Source organism: Centropristis striata, chromosome 5 (genome assembly GCF_030273125.1).
Source record: "Centropristis striata isolate RG_2023a ecotype Rhode Island chromosome 5, C.striata_1.0, whole genome shotgun sequence".
NCBI lineage: Eukaryota > Metazoa > Chordata > Actinopteri > Perciformes > Serranidae > Centropristis > Centropristis striata.
The window spans coordinates 37483569-37503261 of record NC_081521.1 but is presented as its reverse complement, the minus strand read 5'-3'; the positions used below and the strand labels follow the sequence as shown (position 1 = coordinate 37503261).

Sequence of the window (19693 nt, the reverse complement as noted above, 5' to 3'; positions counted from 1 at the left end):
ATGGATGAAATGCACTTTTATATCCGATACACTGTATGGTGAGTAATGCAGCAGGGAGACTTTGGACATACTCCTTTACACTAGAATGAGAAGCTTCATACGGGCTTACTGCAAGCTTTAGTTTTATGCTGGATGTTACAATATGTAGGATACATTTTTAATTTGTCTTCCCCAAAATCGGAATATTTCAGGGAAATATAATATAATATATTCAGGGAATAATATGAGAAGTAAAACAATTATTTTTTTTATTTTTTTTAGGATGTACTCAGCTGAAACCTTAGTCTATTAAAGACCACACATTTTTATTTATTTATTTTTTCAGTATTTCGGGGAACTCTGTAAATATCAATCCTGTGACATCCTGCGATTTTCCCCTTTGGCGTCCTAGAGCAAATTAATAGTTTGTGTTTTTTTCTCTTTCTCTCTTTTTTCTCTTTCTCTGTTCTTGCCGTGTGTCCTTGATATTTATAAAGGGCCATTTTAGGACCATGAAGAAATTGTTTATTTCATGGTGTAGGTCAATTAAAGGCTACTTAAATGCTGGAGGGGGCCACAATTTTTCATCGACACTACCACAGGGCCACATATAGGACCGTGCACTTAACCAGATATGATGAAACTGCAATTTTAAATATGTTTACAGTGCAGTAACTTAACATATTTCATGCTCAAATGCATGTATAACAGTATAAATAGGAATACAAAAGGTTTGAAGCAAATAAAAAACTGTGATTTCTTTTTTTTTTCAGTGCAAAAACAGCAGACTAATATTAATTGCAAGAAGTACTATTGTGCATTTTTACACTGCACTTTTAAGATTTCATGCTCAAATGCATGTAGTTGTACTGAGGGCCACTTCAAGTGAGGGTGCGGGCCGTATGCGGCGCCCGGGCCTCCAGTTGCCCATCCCTGTTGTAGGTCATTCAATTTTATCTGCTCTTATCTGCCCGTAGATAATGTTGTTTTTACCTTATATATGGTTAATTCGATATTTGTTTGCGTAATATTTGTTTTACTATGCGAAGATTAATATTTTTGCATATATAAAATAAAGGGTTACTTTTTTAGCATACGATATATTAAATTTACCTTTTTTTAAAACAAAAAATATATATAAAGATGACGTTTGACTGTGAAACGGCCTCGCGCTTGACGTCAGCAATGTTTACTTTTACCTAAGCCCCGCCCTCTGTTAGCAACTTGTGGCTAGCTCGCTACCAAGGAAGGCACTGCTCCGACTCAGACACCACCCCGACTCACACACTGTCCGCCCGTACACAATTCGGTAAGTGACCGTTAATTCAACAGTGCGCTGACACTCGCTGAATTATTTTTTAACATAATGTTGCATCAAATGTTATATTGCCGGGTCTCAAATCGAAGAAGCGAAAGAAACGGGTCTGACAAGCTAGCGTTAGGAAAAGGCTGCTAGCTTTTGTTGTGCTGTTAACATTAACGCCTCGCGCAAGGTTGGTCGGAACTGTTTCCCAGTCTAGCTAACATGGGTTATTCAAGACAGCTAATATACAAAACTAGGTTAGCATGATTACTTTTAATTATGTGTTTTCTCCATATATATGCCAATTTCAAGGCTCAAGTCCCCAATCCACACCTCAGACTGCAGTGGTTGTAAACGGATATCGATTCCATTCATATCACGCTAACTTAATGATAAACCGCACTGCTGTAATCAACGAAACTAACCTTAGCTCAGATAACGTTCATTCAGGATTTTAAGTATAACATATTAGGCGTGAATTGTCAGGGTGCTGTAGGTAGGGGCAACTTAGTAAACTTAGGACAGAGGTAGGCAACCTGCGGCTCTGGAGCCTCATGTGGCTCTTCAGGCCATCTGCAGTGGCTCCCTGTGGCTGCGACAAAAAATATATATACAAAATAAAATGTATTTTCTATTTATTTACATTTTTATTTTCATTGATTGTTGGTGTAGGCCCAAAGCAATTTGTATTCTTCAATTATAAAAAATGTGTTGCTTATATACAGCATTACATTTTATGTTATTTTTTACATTTTAGTCAACTAAAATGTGCACCATAGCTTCAGAAAGTCTACGGCTCGGCATCTCTAAATTTTGCCAACATGAAGTCTAGTTTTTAGTTTCCCTTCCATTCCAGATCTCCTAAGATATTTATTCAGTGTCCAGCCTTTCATTTGCACTTAGATCCTGGCTGCATTCTGATAAAATCAGACAAATAAACGCTCATTATGACCTGTTAGTTTTCTTGGTAAGGTATTTTAGACTCGGTAAACTGTTTCATCTTCATTATAAGGCTCTCAATACGGTTTGCGGCTCCAATACGATTTATATTTTTTAAAAAATTGGCTTTGGTTAGTAAAGGTTGCATACCCCTGACTTACGACAATATGAATCGAGCTTTTCTCAACGTGACTGTACTGTTGAAACAGAATTTAAAAAAGGACTATGAGTTTCTACAGCATGAACCTTACTTACAAGGGTCGAGTTAACCCAAAATTGTGAATAATTGCGCTGACGATGATCAATCGGGAACCGAAGGCAAAAGCAGTGTAGACTGAAACCCCACTGGCTTAGTGCATCATAAACTGGAATATCGATTAAAAAATAAAGGAGCTATAAATTGCAGTAATAGGTAGGTTAATGTACTTACCTGGTACTGGTACTTCATGTACTAGTGCTGATATTTTTTTATATAGGTTAATGCTAAGATTATGCACTGCAGCACAGGCGATAATAGATTATCAGACACAGTTTGTCGTTGTTGTTGTCGTCGTCGTTGTTGTTGTTGTTGTTGTTGTTGTCGTTGTTGTTGTTGTTGTTGTTGTTGTTGTTGTTGTTGTTGTTGTTGTTGTTGTTGTTGTTGTTGTTGTTGTTGTTGTTGTTGTTGTTGTTGTTGTTGTTGATGATGATGATTTAAAAATAGTCCGACTTGCCAAAAAAGGACGTTTGTTTCTGATAAATTGTGGATTATTTACGCTCCATATCACTCTTATCCTATATTATATATACACATTTGAGCATCAATGGTTTTAAAGTATGTTATTTTGCTGTTTTTCAAGGGGATTTCATGATTGTAAGCTCTTTTATTTTGACCCATTTTGATGATATAAAGTCATCGCTCATGTGTGAAACCAGTTCTCAAAAACTATATTCTTAAGGAAGAGGGTGTTTTTTGTTTACTGTTACTACTTTTTCTCAAGAAAGGCATCTATGTCTTCTTGATATTATTTGAAGCCTGGTTGTCCCCACTACTGTATCCAACTAATGTCTGTTTTTAAAACAATGCAAAATTGAACTAATGGGAACTGAAAAGGTAATCATCCTGGTTCTTAAACCAAAATCAACCCTGATGTCCTCAAAAATGTCAACAGGAAACACTGCCCTTTGTCTTCAGAGCTAATCCTGATGCTGAAAGTAAAAGTAAACAGAATGGAAAACTCACCAGATTAGATATGTTTTAGGTTTAGATTTCAGGAATTACCTCAGTTCTGTCATCAAAGGTATGACGCATTGCAGCAGTTAGACATAACTTACTATTCAGTAGTCATATATTAGTCATTCTGCTATGCAAAAACACTGTGCACGGTTTCCTCCCTTAATTTGTTTGTAGCTAACTGTGGGTCCAGTTTTGTTCATGACATTAATGTGAGTGGAAGGCTAATTGTATCATCTGTCAGATGTTTCCTAAACGTTGATGCTGGCTCTCAGTGGTGCCTAACTGATTGATGATTAACAGATTGATTTCAAATGTGTGGGTTAGATAGTTGAGTTACCCTGGATGAAACTGAGGCATTTTCCGTGAGGCTATGTGGTGTGTTTCATTTGAGGCTTTCTGTAGGGTTCCATCTGCTCACATTATTTGTTTGCCTACTTTATTTGCCTTTGTTTATGCTGCTTAGCTTTTGACTCAAACACGCCCAAGCTGTATACATAAAAGCCTACTTGTGCATTGTACTACCTGCCACAGCCGTTTATCGCACCACCTGGTTAATGGTAAATTGTTTCAAAAGGAAGATATGTTTGCACATAAACACAGACCCAGGGCCCCTGTGTTTACAGTAGTCATGGCAGCACCCGCTTATTCAACAAATAGACCTAGCATGTTCCTCTCTCACTTGTAGAAGAGAATGTTTGTCTTGGTGCGTACAGTTATAACAGTGTACTGCTCAACCTTTAGTGTTGTTGCTTTTTACATTCAACACAGGTTAAGTTTCTTTGACATGACTACACTATTGGCTCATTTCAGAGACTATTTTACATTGTAAATCTTTTCTCTGTTCTTTTGGATTAAAAGGTTTGTCATCCAGAATGTGATATTCTGTTGGTCTGCCCTTCTGTATGTTACTATATTGTATTCTTCATCCAGTTGTTTTCATTAACATGTGTTTTCTTTCACAGGTCAGTGAAGTCCAGATGCATGAGTCTGGGTCAGAACCAATAAGCCACACCATTCCAGCAAGTCAGACCGAGAACGGGAATATTAGTGAGAATGAGAGTCGAGTGAGGAGCAACCAGACTCCTCCTCCAGAGGCACCCAGGGTCAGTCATTTCCAGCTGCATCCGTTCAACACATTGGCATTAGTTTTGTGTGTATATATATACATACAGTACTGCGCAAAAGTCTTAGGCAGGTGTAGACAAAATGCCAAGAAGAATTGATGCTGGTTTGAAGGCAAAGGGTGGTCACACCAAATATTGATTAGATTTAGATTTTTCTTCTGTTCTCTCACAATGCATTTTGTTAATATTAAAAAACAAACCATTAACATCAGATAGATGCATTCTATTTTTGAAATAATTCTTGATTTACAGCATTTTTTCCACCCCTGCCTAATACTTTTGACAGTACTGTATAATATATATATATTTTTTTAATATGATGTAGTACTATGGTTTTTTTTTGCATATTCCACCAACATATGATATAATGATGATTCTGTATGGATGACCTCAATTGATTTATTGGTTCACAGAAAATGAAACTACAGCTATTTTGATTGTTGAATAGCTGTTTGAGTCTTCTTTCAAGCACAAAAACATTTCCTGGCTCCAGCTTTACAAACATGAAGATTTACTGCGTTTTTATGTCTTACAAGATTGTAAACAGGATATCTTTGCACTTTGAACTTTAAGACAACAAGTCATTTGAAGATGTCACCCAGGACTTTGTGGAGGGAATTTATTTTAAATAAATTCTGCTCATTTATCAATATTGCAATCATTTTTAGTTGCTTCTGTAAAGGCATATTTGTTTTGGGAGTTTCACTCCCAAAGTTGAGATTCTAACAAATGTGTGGTGTGGTGACATTAAAAACAAAAAAGACAGGTGTGCCTAATCAGGATCTTGGACAGCTGTTTAATAATAATAATCAATTTCTGACTGTTTGATTTTAAGTCATTTGAAAATATTTTTAGTTTTTAGACTGTTACACTTTGGGCTGTAGGAAATCATGGTGCACTTTTTATTGACCAAATTATTAGTTGAAAATAAATGACTGGCTGATTCATAATAATGAACTATTCATAATGAATAGTTATTTGAGGCCCTGAAACAAATGATGTTGTGCTGTGGAAAGCTTTTTTGCTGTTGAGTGCAGATCTGTTACTTTGTTAAAACACCATACAGCTGCACAGGCCATGTGGAACTGTTTGTTCTCAACTCTACAAATATGTTGCAACTGATGCAGCTGCTTGTGCCTCACTAAAGTGTGAATCACAATTAGTTATGCTACATTTGAATTTATGTACAGCTGTTGTGGTATCCAAACATATCCTTTCTTGTCAGTAATCAAACACATAGAGCAGGCACAGCATACTTATATGATAATTTGGGGTGTTTTTTTGTTTTGTTTTTACATGTAAAGGTATCTCTGAACATCTCACTTTAAATGTCTCAGTTTCTCCAAACTGCAGAGTTTTATATTTATGCAGAGGGGGAGCGCAGGGATGGGGGAGGTTGTTCTGAGGTTGCGAAGGGGAGGGAGAGCTTAGCTCCTGCTGGGCGGAGGGATCACTGTTATATTGTTAGTTTTGTTTATGCTCGCACATGTAGGTTAGCAAAGCTCTGTTAGATTGTCAGGCAGAACGTTACTGCCGAGCAGCGTTTGTTTTTTCAGTGCAACAGTCAGGCTTTTCAATGAAGACTATCAGGTTTGTCCTCATTTTGTACTCATTTTGTATTTGTTTTATGAGATAGGCTATTTTTAGTCTGGTTTTAGTATTTTGCTGTGTTAAAATGTGTTTCCGTCAATAGGATTGATGACATTTCTGTGTTAATTGTACTGTGTAATTTCTAAGTTTTAGATCTTCTCTTATTCAATCTTCAGTTGAGGTTATTACTAATATATGTGTTTGGACAAATGTCAAATATTTTAAGGGCCACACCCATTAGGTCATATTAGTAAATATGAAATCTCATAAGGGACGGCAGATTCTGTTTGTTTTTCAGCCAGTTTTCAGCCCTCCTATTTGCTGTCAGTCATCTCAGAGTTCACAAGACCAGTCTTGCGGGAACAGATCCGTGTTTACACTCAGTTGCTCACTGGTATGACTTTCAACAATAACAACAACAGAAGATGTTTGGACTTGCTGGCTACCATGGCAACAAGGATTAGGCAAAGGCTGTTGTTGTGTTGATGGTGTCCACAGAAAAATAGAGGGGCCAACTGGCTCTGTTTGTGGGATAGACCTGTTTTCATTGCTTTGGTGGCCACCTCTGGAGCATTGAATTTCATAAGAAAGGACAAAGTAGGAGGCAGTCATCTGTTATTGTTAGCCCAAAGCCTGTGTGAAATTCACTGTCAGTTTGTTTACTCGATTCAAAACAGACTCTGCCTTGGAGAGAAATGTTTGTTTGTGGTTCAGGCCTTAATTAAAATACGAATCTCAAGTTCTGTTTTCATAAACAGGCTCTGTATGCTTTTTTATTCATTATTTATATGTCTGTGCAATTTTGATTACTCTGTTTATGTTTACTGTAAACATCCCTTGAGCTGTGAGGCTTGACAGTGAGGGGGGATGGTGTGGTAATTGCTGCATGCCTCGCAGAGGATGTTGTTGTTTTTGTGGTACTGGTTGTTGTTGTTGTTGTTTTGATGGAGTTCTTATTCCCCTGAGACATCCAATGTTGTTGTTGTTGTTTTTGTTGGGTTCATTTTTAGAAGAAGTGGCAGAAGAGCCAATTTCAGCTTGCTAGATTGACCAGTGAACCAAGAATAATAAATAAGGAGTCCTACTGTGAGCATCTATATATTTATATATATATTTTTTTTAAAGAAGCAAAGGAGTAGAGCTGCAACTCCAAGTCAAATGTATTAGTTGCTTCTCAGAACAACAGAAAATGAAGTGGCAATTATTTGATTGTCAAACATTTGAGTATCACCTTGGGCAGTGGGATATTATTTTCTGACATAACAAAGGCGAGTCAAATAATCGATTGATCAGCACAATAATCATCAGATTAAACAATAATTAAATTATTCGTTAGTTGAAGCCCTTCGTAGAGTATGCTTGCAAGTTTGTCATTGTGTGAATATTTGGGTCCATAACAAGACAAATGAAGGAAAATCAGATAACACATAGAAATGCAAGAACCTTGCATGGTATCATTTGTAGTATACCTGTTTATATGTATTACATTTGCTATTTAAATTATTTATATTTATAAACTGTGTTAAGACTATGTAATTTAAGTAAATTAGCTGCTATCATATTAACCAAGGCTGGCATGTAATACATGCAAACCATTTGATGCTGCATCCTGAGAGTGAGAGAAGAGTTTCTCTTTTCATCAGAGCTTTTGGACCGACAGTGCTGCTGAGTGAGAAAACAGACTCTGAAGTGAGAGAGCACATGATTTGCTTTCTATGTGTGCGTGTATGTGTCAGAGTTTTACAAATAACCCACTGTTCAGCTGTGAAAACTTATTTAGACCAGTTGGTTTCAGTTTTAGTTGAACTGTGGCTTTAAGTATTTTGGATACAAACTTTCCATTTTTTGAGATCTTTGTCCTTTACATGTCTTTAAATTCTCCATTAAAATCTCTTTATTCATACATTACCAAGAAATCAGGTCACTCCAGCACAAATGTAGCTGTGTGTCCTGATCCTCAACCCTGATTAAAGAGAAACGGCTTCTCGTTTACATGTAAACACACTGATTGTCTGCACCAGAGTGCATTCCAATCAAATAGATTGAATGAAAGTAGCATGCATACACACACAGAGAAGCCTATATATGCTATATTTATATATCTGTATCCGTCAAAGTGTTTTCTTTTTTGCAACAGATTTTTTAACTTAAAATTATATTTATTTCTCGATGGTGCAGGCTCCAGTGTCTTTATCCATGATGACCCCACCAGCAGAGGCTCCACAGCAGTTACAACAGACACCACAGCAGCAGGTCCTCAGTCCTCAGCAGCTCCAAGCGCTGCTACAGCAGCAGAAAGCACTCATGTTACACCAGGTAATGTATGTTTAGAATATGAATGTGTTTGTCATAGCATTTAATACAATGATTTTTTTCCTCTCAACTCACATTTGATTAATATTTCTACAGCAACAAATTCAAGAGGTCTTCAAGACTCAGCAAGAGCAGCTAAATATCCAGCTGCTGCAACAGAAGAATGCTGGTATTGTTAGTCAAGAGGTAATTTTTTATTCATTATAGCATTATTTCTTATCAGTATGTGAATATCAATATGTCAATATTTGGTCTTTTAGCAATTGCAACATTTTCTGTCCATCTCTGAAACACTTCTCCAACATTGACATGTTTTTTATTGCGTTTATTGTCAAACTATCTTTTAGACTTACCGTTTTTTGGGTTGCTTTACAGTGTAAGCAGTTGTAGCCAATGCTGAAATAGCAACTTTTTTGCCATTGAGTCACGCTTTTCCCATCTGAAGGGGAGTGCACACACACATGCAGCTCATAGCACCGCCCTTTTCTGACATGATGTTCTAAAGCCTGAAAACAGAGCCAAGTCTAGTTTTTACCTTGAATTACAGTTGTGAGGTCATTATGGAATTTTTGCCCAATGACACAAAGAACTGCCTACAGCAGCTTAAACAGTCAAATTATAGTAATTATTATAATCAGTTACTCATACTGCACACCCTGGAATATCACTTTCAAAATATCCAGTTCTCAGAAGTTTCTCTATATCGGTGTTTCCCAAACCCTCCTGGAGTACCACTTTTCCTTTTCCAATACAGCTGATTCAAATGACCAACTGGTTATGAACTCCTGAAGCTGCTTAATGACAAGCTGATCATTTGAATCAACCGTGTTCTAGCAGGAAGATTGGAAAACATTGCCCGATAAAGCTCTATATCAAGTTTTAGTAATACAAAAAATAGTGTTTAATGGTGTAGCTGTAACAGTCATAGAGGTAATAGAAAGTGTTTTGTTTTTGTTTGTTTTTAGTTTTAGTTTTTAGCTCTGGACAGTTCTTATTTTTAATGATTTACATTTATGTTGTTGCTTCCACTTCAAGTGTCTTGAGTTTATTCATTCCTGGTACACCACATACTCAGAAACTACATAAAGCAGTAGTTTTTGTTTCAATTAAATAAAAGTTGACATTCCATTGGTTTTAGTGGCCGTAAGTAGAATGGAGGAAAAATTGGCAGTGTTTGTTTTCTCCTCAAAATGTTTGACCAACAGAGAATATTATCATGGATATAAGCAGCATCAGACTGGATCGCTGCTCAAGTTTCTTCTCTAAATAGCTAATGACATTAGCTGATTTCATTACCTTTATAGTCCGTGTGATTGAGTGCACCTGACATTATGGTGGCCCAGTGAGACAAAGCTTTGTCTGTGTCACATTTTCAAACCTACAAGATATGTCCAGTCCGATGTCTAGTGGTCCTACACATTCTCTGTTATATTGTAGAAGTGATTTAGGCCCTGTTTACACGAGGACGCTCGCGGGTGAAAACGTCAAAATATTTTATCGGAAGTGCCTTTCTTTCAGACAGTGATGGCGTTTTGGGGGCTTAAAGACGCAAAAATCTGAAACCAGTGGAAAAGTTAAATACGCTCCGCCGTAGCGTGTCGTCTACACTGACAAGACACAAAACTCTGAACCGATCTGCTCACGTCACGTATGTGTTTACGTCACATACATGCTCCAGCACAGGGAAATAAACAAATGTGGGATTATTTCCATGCGTCGGACCTTCAAGCTTCACGACTGTGACGAGACCTGGGAGATCTAGTGATGGTGGAGAACTTTGTGGAAGGAGTAGCTGATGAAAATGCGTGGCGTGAAAACTTCTGCATGCCCAAAGATGCTCTTATCGCTTTAAGTGATGCCGCCTGGCTGCATACAATCGAATTTCACACACTTTTGTGTCACCGTATGCAGCAGATTTCCTCCCGAAAATGCTAAATGTCTAAACGAGGAATAAAAAGTGAAGACGCGACGCCACTTTTGCGTCTTCTGTTCAGACCGTCCTCGTGTGAACGGGGCCTTATTTTATATAAAGATGTCTACACAGAATCAAACTGTAGAAAAGGCAGATTTCAAGCTGTATTCAGTATGGAGGAATGAGTAAAAGCATTTACTGACGCATATTGTGTCACACCTCTGTCACAGCTGACAGCCCAGCAGATTGCCATCCAGCAGCAGCTCCTCCAGGTGCAGCAGCAACATCTCCTCAACCTGCAGAGACAAGGCCTGCTGTCTGTCCTTCCCACCAGCCCCATCGCACTCACAGGTATACTGTGTACGTGTTTAAGTCATTAAACAGTCATGCATTTAGAACTGTAAGTATAATACTTTCAGGTCATGTACATTTTTAAACATTGAGCCTTGTATGCACTTTACTGATCCATAAACCCTTAATAGGGCACTCATTGAAATACTTGCTAATTCCAAATTTCAACCCTAGAGAATATTACATAATGCCAGAATGTGTAAAAAAAAAAAAAAAAACATTCGGACCCGGGGGAGGGGGGAAATATTTTGAAAGAAAAAAAGAATAAGAGATTAAAGTGGCAAATCTAGGAGAAAAAAATGTGCAGATTTATGAGATTTAAAGTGGTGAATCTGCGAGAAATGTATTTTATTTTTTTCACTTTTTTCTCGTAAATCTGCGACTTTTTCCGCACAGATTTGCCACTTTAAATCTCTTGAATCTGCAACTTTTTTTTTCTTGTAGATTTGCCACTCCAATGTAGTAAATTTGCAATTTTTACAGTTACAGGGAAATTATTAGCAACAGAATTGGTGGTGACTGAGGCGCATTTGTAAGAGGTGTTAGGCTCAAAAGAAACATTTATACTTTGCCACATGGATAATTGCCAGAGACAAAAAAGGTGAAAGCTAATTTGGTTGACATTACAAAGTGACTAAAGCAACTGTAGTGGCACCCTGGTGTGTTATATCAACAATTTATTCTTCTTTTCAGGCTGTGAGAATGGTAGCATCATGTCCACTAGTGGAGACACCAGAGAGTCTTCCAGTCAACAGTCCACCACCAACGGTCATCACAGTCTTCTGAAGAGGAAAGAAAGGTGCTTCAGCAACTTCTACTGTCCTGTCAGAGCTTTGGTTTATATATACTGGTCAAAAGTTTTAGAACACACCAACTTTTCCAGAATTTAATTGAAAATTATGCAGTTTAATGTCTAAGTGTGCTCTGAAATTAATGCACATTTGCAACATTTAAAATTCTTGATTGAGCATGATAGTGTTTTGAAAGTAAAAAAAAAGATCCAAAATCACTTTTTATGTTGAACTAAAGGACTAAAAAAAGATACAAAATGACCAAAAAAAGACACAAAATGACAAAAAAAGACACAAAATGACTAAAAAAAGACACAAAATTACCCAAAAAAAAAGACACAAAATGACTTACAAAGACATGAAAAGAATTCAAAAATGGACAAAATAGCCCAAGACTCCATAGTTAAGTTGTTAACCCATTTCTTGTTCCCTGGCCTACTTGTATAATTCTGAAATGTACATTATTTTCCAGTTTTGGTTAAGCTTACCTTTTTTTATTTACCTCTGGCAGTTCACCACTTACCTTTGTACCCTTTCAAGCTGTTCATTTGACTTGAACTGCTTGAATTTCAATAAAAAACTGGAAAAATTGGGGTGTTCTAAAACTTTTGACCGGTAGTGTATATCCTGTTTTTATTGTGCTTGAACAGTGTCAACATGTTGACTCTGAGATGTCTTATTCATTGTTGGCTTTTGTGCGTGTTGCAGTGGGTCAGTGGATGAAAACACACAGAATAGCCACGCACTGTATGGAAATGGAATGTGTAAATGGCCTGGCTGTGAGACTGTCTTTGGAGACTTTCAGGCATTTCTCAAGTGAGTGGTGAACTTTGCACACCTCTAAAGCTTGCTCAGTATTCATTCATATCATGATGTGGTATACTAAATATATAGGTGTATGTATAACATATGTCTGTTCTGTAATTAATATACACATGAGCCCCAAATGTCACATTTAAATCAGAGCTTTCTGCCAGCTTTAATCTAGAACATTTTATACGTTTTATAGTACTTTATTTTTTCTTAATGTTTTTCAGGTGCAAATAAAAAAATTGGGGGGCAATAATTTTGCATTTTGTTGTTCTTAAAACCTGAACAGTATGTGGTTTCCCTAAATCATGTCTTGATTTTGAATTTGTTTTTTTGCAGACATTTGAACAGTGAGCATACACTGGATGACAAGAGCACAGCACAGTGTCGTGTGCAGATGCAAGTGGTTCAGCAGCTGGAACTCCAGGTACAGCCTTGAATTATTTTCTTATAACTAAGCCTTTTATAATTCTTTTTTTCCCCACAGGTATAAGACATCACATCTCTTTCCTTTTACAATTATAAATCAACCATTACTTAGTAGAAAGGGGTATCCTGTCCTTTCTTTTTTCCATTGGAAAAAGAAAAGAAAGCTTTCTAAAAACTCTGACAGTGAATGCATGACAAAATGCTAGCAGCGGTGTTTGTTTTCACACCAGTGCTGGAAACAGAAGTGATGTCTTTGATAATAACACTTTCCGGGATTCCAGAAAAAGAAATATTCCCACGCCGAATGTCGTTTTGTCATTCGACACAAGCCATGAATTCAAAATCTCTCAACTTCTATTTCCGTCTTCTCATTTTAACACAGTTGAAAAAGGACAAAGAGCGACTGCAAGCCATGATGGCTCATCTCAAGTCCTCTGAACCCAAACCTGCAGCGCAGCCTGTAAGTACCTGCTGTGACTGTTTCCTTCAATTAAAATAAATATTGTTTTGCTTGTAGCTACACTGACATTTTCCTGACTTAACTGCTTTGTTTTTTTCAGGTGAATCTGGCATCTAATGTATCCTTCTCCCAGGCAACATTGCCCAAAGGCCCTCCTCCTATGAGTTTGTCTCAGAGTGCCACAGCACCATCCACACCCTTGACGCCGCACTCTGAATCCCCCTCAGTCCTCACTCCCAATAGCATGTTCACTGGAACCCCAGTACGGAGGCGATATAGCCGCTCTGTGAGCCAAGGTAACAGTGAAGGCACGAATAAGAACTCCATTAACCCATTGAAGCCTGGAAATCGTTTACGTCGTTTTGTAGTATTTGTATAAGCTCTCAAATACTTTTTGAATTTAATTTCTATCTGCTACAGAGGCTGAAAAATCTATTATTTAGTAGAAGAGTTCACACTTTTTTTCCCAGAATTTTTCCAGAATTTCCAGAAAATTAGAGGCTTATTTTAAAATCGCCCAGCGGTTTTTAAATACAGTACAGTACAATACAGTTAAATACAGTATCTTTGTAATGGAAAGAATTACTTTCAATTTAAGAACACAAAAAGAGGTATTTATTGAAAATTGGCAAAAATGGATTACATATGTCTCTACCATAAAACCGGATTTCAGGTAATCTCAGATTGGACGATCAGAATACTTTCATTTCTTTGTACCTTTCCCCTTTTTATTTTATTTTATTTATTCATTTATTTTTGGGTGTTTTCCAATCCCCTTTTGTACACTTTTACTTTTTTCTTTGATATTTTCTGCATTTGCCTATAGGTCTTCATGTTGATTATTTGTTTGTTCATTTCAAAAACCAATAAAAAGTAAATTACAAAAAAAAAAAAAAAAGAACTCCATTAACATTTTACACAGAGAAGAGGCATATTTCCACATTCACAGTTATTTATTGTCTAATCTGATTGTTTTGTTCTTTGTTTCATCTTCATTCTGTTTCTGTTCATGTATAAATGTTGGATTTTAATCTCTTTCCACAGATATAGTTGATAACAAGGAGTTCTACTTGAGCACAGAAGTTAGACCTCCATTCACATATGCGTCTCTCATAAGACAGGTAATGTGTCATTTACTCGTCAACACAGCTGCTAAATTATAAAAATGCTGTTGAAAGTAGGAATAGTTTTTTTTGCACTACAATTTTAGCCTTTCAAATGGAAATTAAGCACATACACATTTTTTATTGTCTCATTCCCAGTATCTCTTACATGCTCTTTCTCTCTCGTTCAGGCGATCTTTGAGTCACCTCGCAATCAGCTGACATTAAATGAGATCTACAATTGGTTCACAAGAAACTTTGCATATTTCAGGCGGAATGCTGCTACCTGGAAGGTATGAAGTGTATACCATATTAAATGTATTTGGATGACACTATTTACATAATCTGAACTGCTCCTTCAAGGTATGTAGAAGTCCTGATTTTGTGATTTTCTTTTCTCAGAATGCCGTCAGACATAATCTCAGCCTCCATAAATGCTTTGTGCGTTTGGAAAATGTGAAGGGAGCTGTGTGGACAGTAGATGAGATCGAGTTCCACAGGAGAAGGCCCCAGAAGACGGCTGGTAATGGGTAGGTGTTGGTCAAGAAGTCTGTGTGTTTTCATATAAAACTAGAAGTGAGATAAGAGACTTTTCTGACCTTCTGGCTCTGCCTAAAGTACACACAATATCTACTGTAAGAATAAATACAAATCAGATTTTACATGTTCACACAAGCAGGGACGCCTTTGCAAACAAAATTAAATTTAACACAACCTCAGTCACTCTGAAACATTTCTCTCAGCAGGCGATCGAGAATACAACGTGATTATGTCTGTTTTTTATGGCTAGTCGTGTCTTGCCACTGTGACTCAAACCCATGAGTGGATTTTATTAAACAAACGGAGCCAAAGCACAGTGTGTGTGTTGGCAGTGGCTGTTTGAAGATATCCACCTCGCCCCCCACTTATTTACTGTTGCTTTGCCAGTAAGGTTTCCAATTCTAGCTCAGCATATGTGCAGCTTATGATGAAAACGGTTGGAGATTTACCTCTTGAAATTCTTAGCACATTTTTAAAATATCTTTAATTTAAGATAATGGAATATCCAGGAATTGAAATGCATTCTTCTGTGGACTTTTTAATGTTTGCAACTGACCTGTTGAAAATTGAGTACCCTGGAAATGTAAATATTCAAATAATGGCTATATGCATGATATCATGTTACAGCCTATAAGTCATCTTCACTAGTTAAGAAACCATGTAGAAGAAATTTAAATAATGAATCTATGTTCTTGTACGGTGTCGAGTTTGGTAGTATTGGAAGTATGATCATGAAAAATATAAGATCAGACTGATATTTCACTGAAACATAATCGTGTTTGGCTGCTGAGCTTACATGCTTGGACAAGCAAGATTGGTTAAAATGATGCTGTAGAGCCGCAATAATTAGATGACTTTATTGATAAGTCTTCATTTTATATCATTTAAATTAATTTTTCATACAGAAATGGCAGAAATTATTTTTTTTAGCCTCTCAGATTTCGAGGTTTCTTGTTTTTCTGTTATTTATATCCTATGAAACTATATTATTGGGTTCATGACTGATGTTTTTGGCCTGATGCAAACCACTTCAACATGAAGAAATCCAAAGCTTAACAGGCCCGCTGTGTCTGGTTATAGATGCTAAGCTTTGATTGGGCAATCACTGTTTGGGGGAAGGTTAGGGTTAGTGCACCAAATATGAATTTATTAATAATAATATTTTGTTGCTTCTCTGTACTAACAGGTCTCTGCTGAAGAACACACAGAGCCACCAGGGCTTACCTGGGTCTGCTGCTCAGGTAAGAGACATCTGATATTTCAAGCTCTATTTTTTAATAGTGTATAATTAAGATGATTATTCTTATTCTTATAGTATGAATGATACCTGTTTGATTTATGTGAGATATGCTGCTACTTGCCCCCGTCTCCTGCCTTATAGGGACCACAATGGAAATAAGCCTTAGGGCTTTATTGTGTCATCCCTGACTATTTTTTTTATCTATTTATATTACGTATGGCACAGGTTGCTGTTTCATATTTTTTATATCAAGAATGGTCAAATTCAATCAATCAATCAATCAATCAATCAATCAATCAATCAATCAATCAATCAATCAATCAATCTATAATTTAAGTAAAGTATAGTTACTTATTGGTTTAAGAGGGAGGGTCGCGTATAAGCCCTTTAGGCTTTTTGATCTTTCCTGAATTTTCTTTTACTGTTTCTTGTACTGTTATTTCCTAACGATTGTATGTTTATTAAGTGCAAACAACAATAAATAAATAAATAAAAACGATGCAAAAAAAAAATAAAATCAATTCCCATATACTATACTGTATGTCACAATAGTCTGAGAATTGTCACAGCTATAACTGTTATGTGTTGTCTTATGATGATAACTTTTTCAGAGTGGGGGTCTAGATGGCAACAACTCTCTCTACCACCCAGCCTCTTTGGGCAGCATCCCATTTCACTCCCTGCCTCATCTTCTCCAAGAGCAGATGAACGGAGCCCTCGCTAATGGATCTGGATACCAAAGTGACAGCAGTGCAACACAGTCCCCACCACAAGCTTTGTAAGTGTCAACGCCAGAGCTACACAGCAAAAACTGGAGTGTTGAATCAACTCCCACAGAGTCAATTTTAACACTTTTTGAGGGTTTATATAGCTCCACACTCTACAGAGTTAAATCAACATTTTCAAAATAGTTAATTATTTAACACTGTGCCAAGAGTTACTTTTTAACTCACTAAACTGGGTTAAATGAACACTACATAGTTTAAAAAATAATAACTAATACAGCAATTAAAATGACAGAATAATTAATTCCAAGAAAAATACATTTTCAAAAACAGCATTTATTTTAAGGACCCCCCCCCCCATGCAGTCAATTAAATCACAATAAACAAAGGTATAATGTACAAACTTTCATCTGCAGCACCAGCCAAATGGCAACTGAAGTTTGAGCAATTTGTTCAACATTGCTGTGAACAATATTGAGGTGCTTTCAAACTGAAGTCGGCAGCTCGGCTGACAACAAAACAGCTTAAACTTAGGTCCAGAATAATAACTCCAACACTGAACACCATTTGAATCAGAATGTGTTAAAATGACACTTTGAGAGTGAAAATCAACTCTGACATGTTTAACCCTGAAATTTCAACACTCCAGTTTTTGCTGTGTATGTACATCCCTTGACTCCCTTAGTGTATTTGACTCTGAATGTAATTTTGTGATCACAACTCCTGATTCTGTATTTTTTTTCTCTCCATGTTTGTCAAAGCAGCATTAAAGAGGAGCAGGAGGACGAGGAGATATGTGAAGGTTATCCCTATGAGTCTCCAGAGAGCACAGACGAGCACGGCCACAGCCCAGAGATGAACCACGATGAAGACAACGGCAGCCCAGAGAGGCCCAATCTTCATTTGGATCGCGTGCCTTCTCTCTGACCGTGAGGTCCAAATTGTCCGATGTAACAAGGCCGCCTCGCTCGCAGCCCGTGTGACTTTGTATTCCAAAAGTTTCCAAAAACAACTGCTTCATCTACATAACCAAACACTCTTCTTGGGGAAAATTTTTATCAGCATTTCTTAATCTAGCTCCAAAATTATTTCTGTACAGTAGAGTGAGATCACAAAAACACATTTGTGGAACTGTCTGTTCATGATTTTTCTTATTTTATATATGTGTACACAAAAGGACCATGATGAGCAGTGAAGCCAAAGGAAAGGGAACATTGATAGTTCGCACTTCACAATGAAAAGTTTCCCCACTCTGTATAGCAACTTTATGCTATGTTGGGACCTCACTACCTGATTTTATTTTAGTAGTCATAATATATAAGAATTTGTAGAGGTAAAAAAAAATGTTGTTTTAAGAATGAAAATGTTCACTGCCAACATGATCTGATATATTTGTATTTAAAGTATAATCAATTGAAGAAAAGAATAAGTAGCTTCTTTATACTTGTTGGTCTTTTTCACCCCTTCCACGAACATTGCTGAATTTGCTCGAATTGAGCTTGTAAGAGTAGATAATATAGATTTACCATTATTGTAAACCAATGCATCTCTATGAATAATAAATCCCTCATGAAAAATGCGTATGCTGTGTGTGTGTCTTTGATGTTTTATGATTGCCTTGGTGGTAAGCGGTGTTTCACACAATTAAATTATGGCTGCGTGCTGTTATGACCTGATAACGGCAGCACTTCTCTCAGTCAACGGAAATGACTTCTTAATGGAAGATAATGGAAGAAAACGAACGGCCAAACTTTCTGCTGTGGTATTGTGTGTATGTCTAAATTTTCTAAATTTACCTTTGTACTCTCAGCAGATGCGGTCTCCAAACCGTTATGTTACAGACGAAGCACTGTCTGCGGCATTGCGGTAAGATTTTAATGTAAATGTTCTCGTGTTCTTGATCTCATCTGTCATTACTTGATGTGTCCAGGTGTTTGATAAGTGGCCTGGCTTGACTTTCTATCGACATAATGCTATAATTGAAAGGATCATCCATGCATTATGTATTACAGATACAGTTGTGCTTCCCTGATTGGCGAGTATTGATTGATGTGGAGTGTGTGCTCACAGTGTGGGTGTGTGCATGATGATAGGAGGTGCTCAGGCTCCGAGGGGTTCACAGTTGCAGATGCTACCGATCACACTGTTGGATATTTAACCAGTACAGACAGGTAATCTTAAATTATTTGGCAGAATTAATCTTTTGTTTTTGTTCATTTTTAAGCTTTTCACTATACAGGCCCATTTATTGCATGATTCTTTAGATCATTTAATGAGATTTAATGAAAACAGGATGCTGCAATAATGATTTATTGCTTCGTCTTTAGTCCAGTTATTATGATATTATTATTCAGGCAGTGTTTTGCATGTGTCTCACTCTATTTTCTCCATTTTTCTTCTGCATAAGATGACAGCTCCTTTAAAGCTTCCTGTGAGTAATCATGGTGGTGTCGAGCTTGATAAAATACAGGACCATGTGTCTGATGGTAGGTTGTTGTTTCCTCCATGTAAAAATACAGCTTGGACTGTTACTGTTAGTCACAAGAAGAAGGAAACTGTAGTGTGATGATTGATAGGTGGGGTGCTTGCCAGATGTTAGTGGAGGAGTGTATTTTCCTCCTGCCCGATTCAATCCAGGAAACTAGATCCAAGTAAAAGCTTGCAAATCAATAATCTCTCCTCGCTGAAGTTTTATTGAGCAAGCCTCCTCCATTATACATTTCAAGTCTCACCTCCCTGACATACTGCATGTTAATGGTGCTCTAAATTATTAAAACTGGCTCATAGAGGACCTGGACTGGGCGCTGAAGCTACTCAATTTTTATGATTTTCTTCCGCTATTTCTCACGTCAAAGGCAGCATCCCCAG

General features: G+C 37.1%; 1 protein-coding gene across 3 annotated transcripts; it reads left to right on the top strand.

Annotated features, from left to right (window-relative positions):
* The first annotated feature begins 1188 nt into the window (after positions 1-1188).
* LOC131972229 (forkhead box protein P1-B-like) lies at positions 1189-18406 on the top strand. Of its 3 annotated transcripts, none has more exons than XM_059334026.1 (16): positions 1189-1288; positions 4400-4540; positions 8330-8467; positions 8561-8650; positions 10607-10727; positions 11421-11526; positions 12227-12334; positions 12668-12755; positions 13140-13217; positions 13318-13513; positions 14262-14338; positions 14512-14613; positions 14723-14850; positions 16047-16101; positions 16712-16878; positions 17590-18406. In XM_059334026.1, exons 2-16 carry the CDS (start codon positions 4415-4417, stop codon positions 17750-17752), a joined length of 1743 nt encoding a protein of 580 aa, XP_059190009.1. In that variant the 5' UTR covers positions 1189-1288; positions 4400-4414; the 3' UTR covers positions 17753-18406. The 3 variants fall into 3 exon arrangements, with proteins under 3 accessions (XP_059190009.1, XP_059190008.1, XP_059190007.1); XM_059334025.1 differs by having other exon boundaries at positions 17587-18406; XM_059334024.1 differs by having other exon boundaries at positions 10607-10736; positions 17587-18406.
* Positions 18407-19693: the final 1287 nt, after the last annotated feature.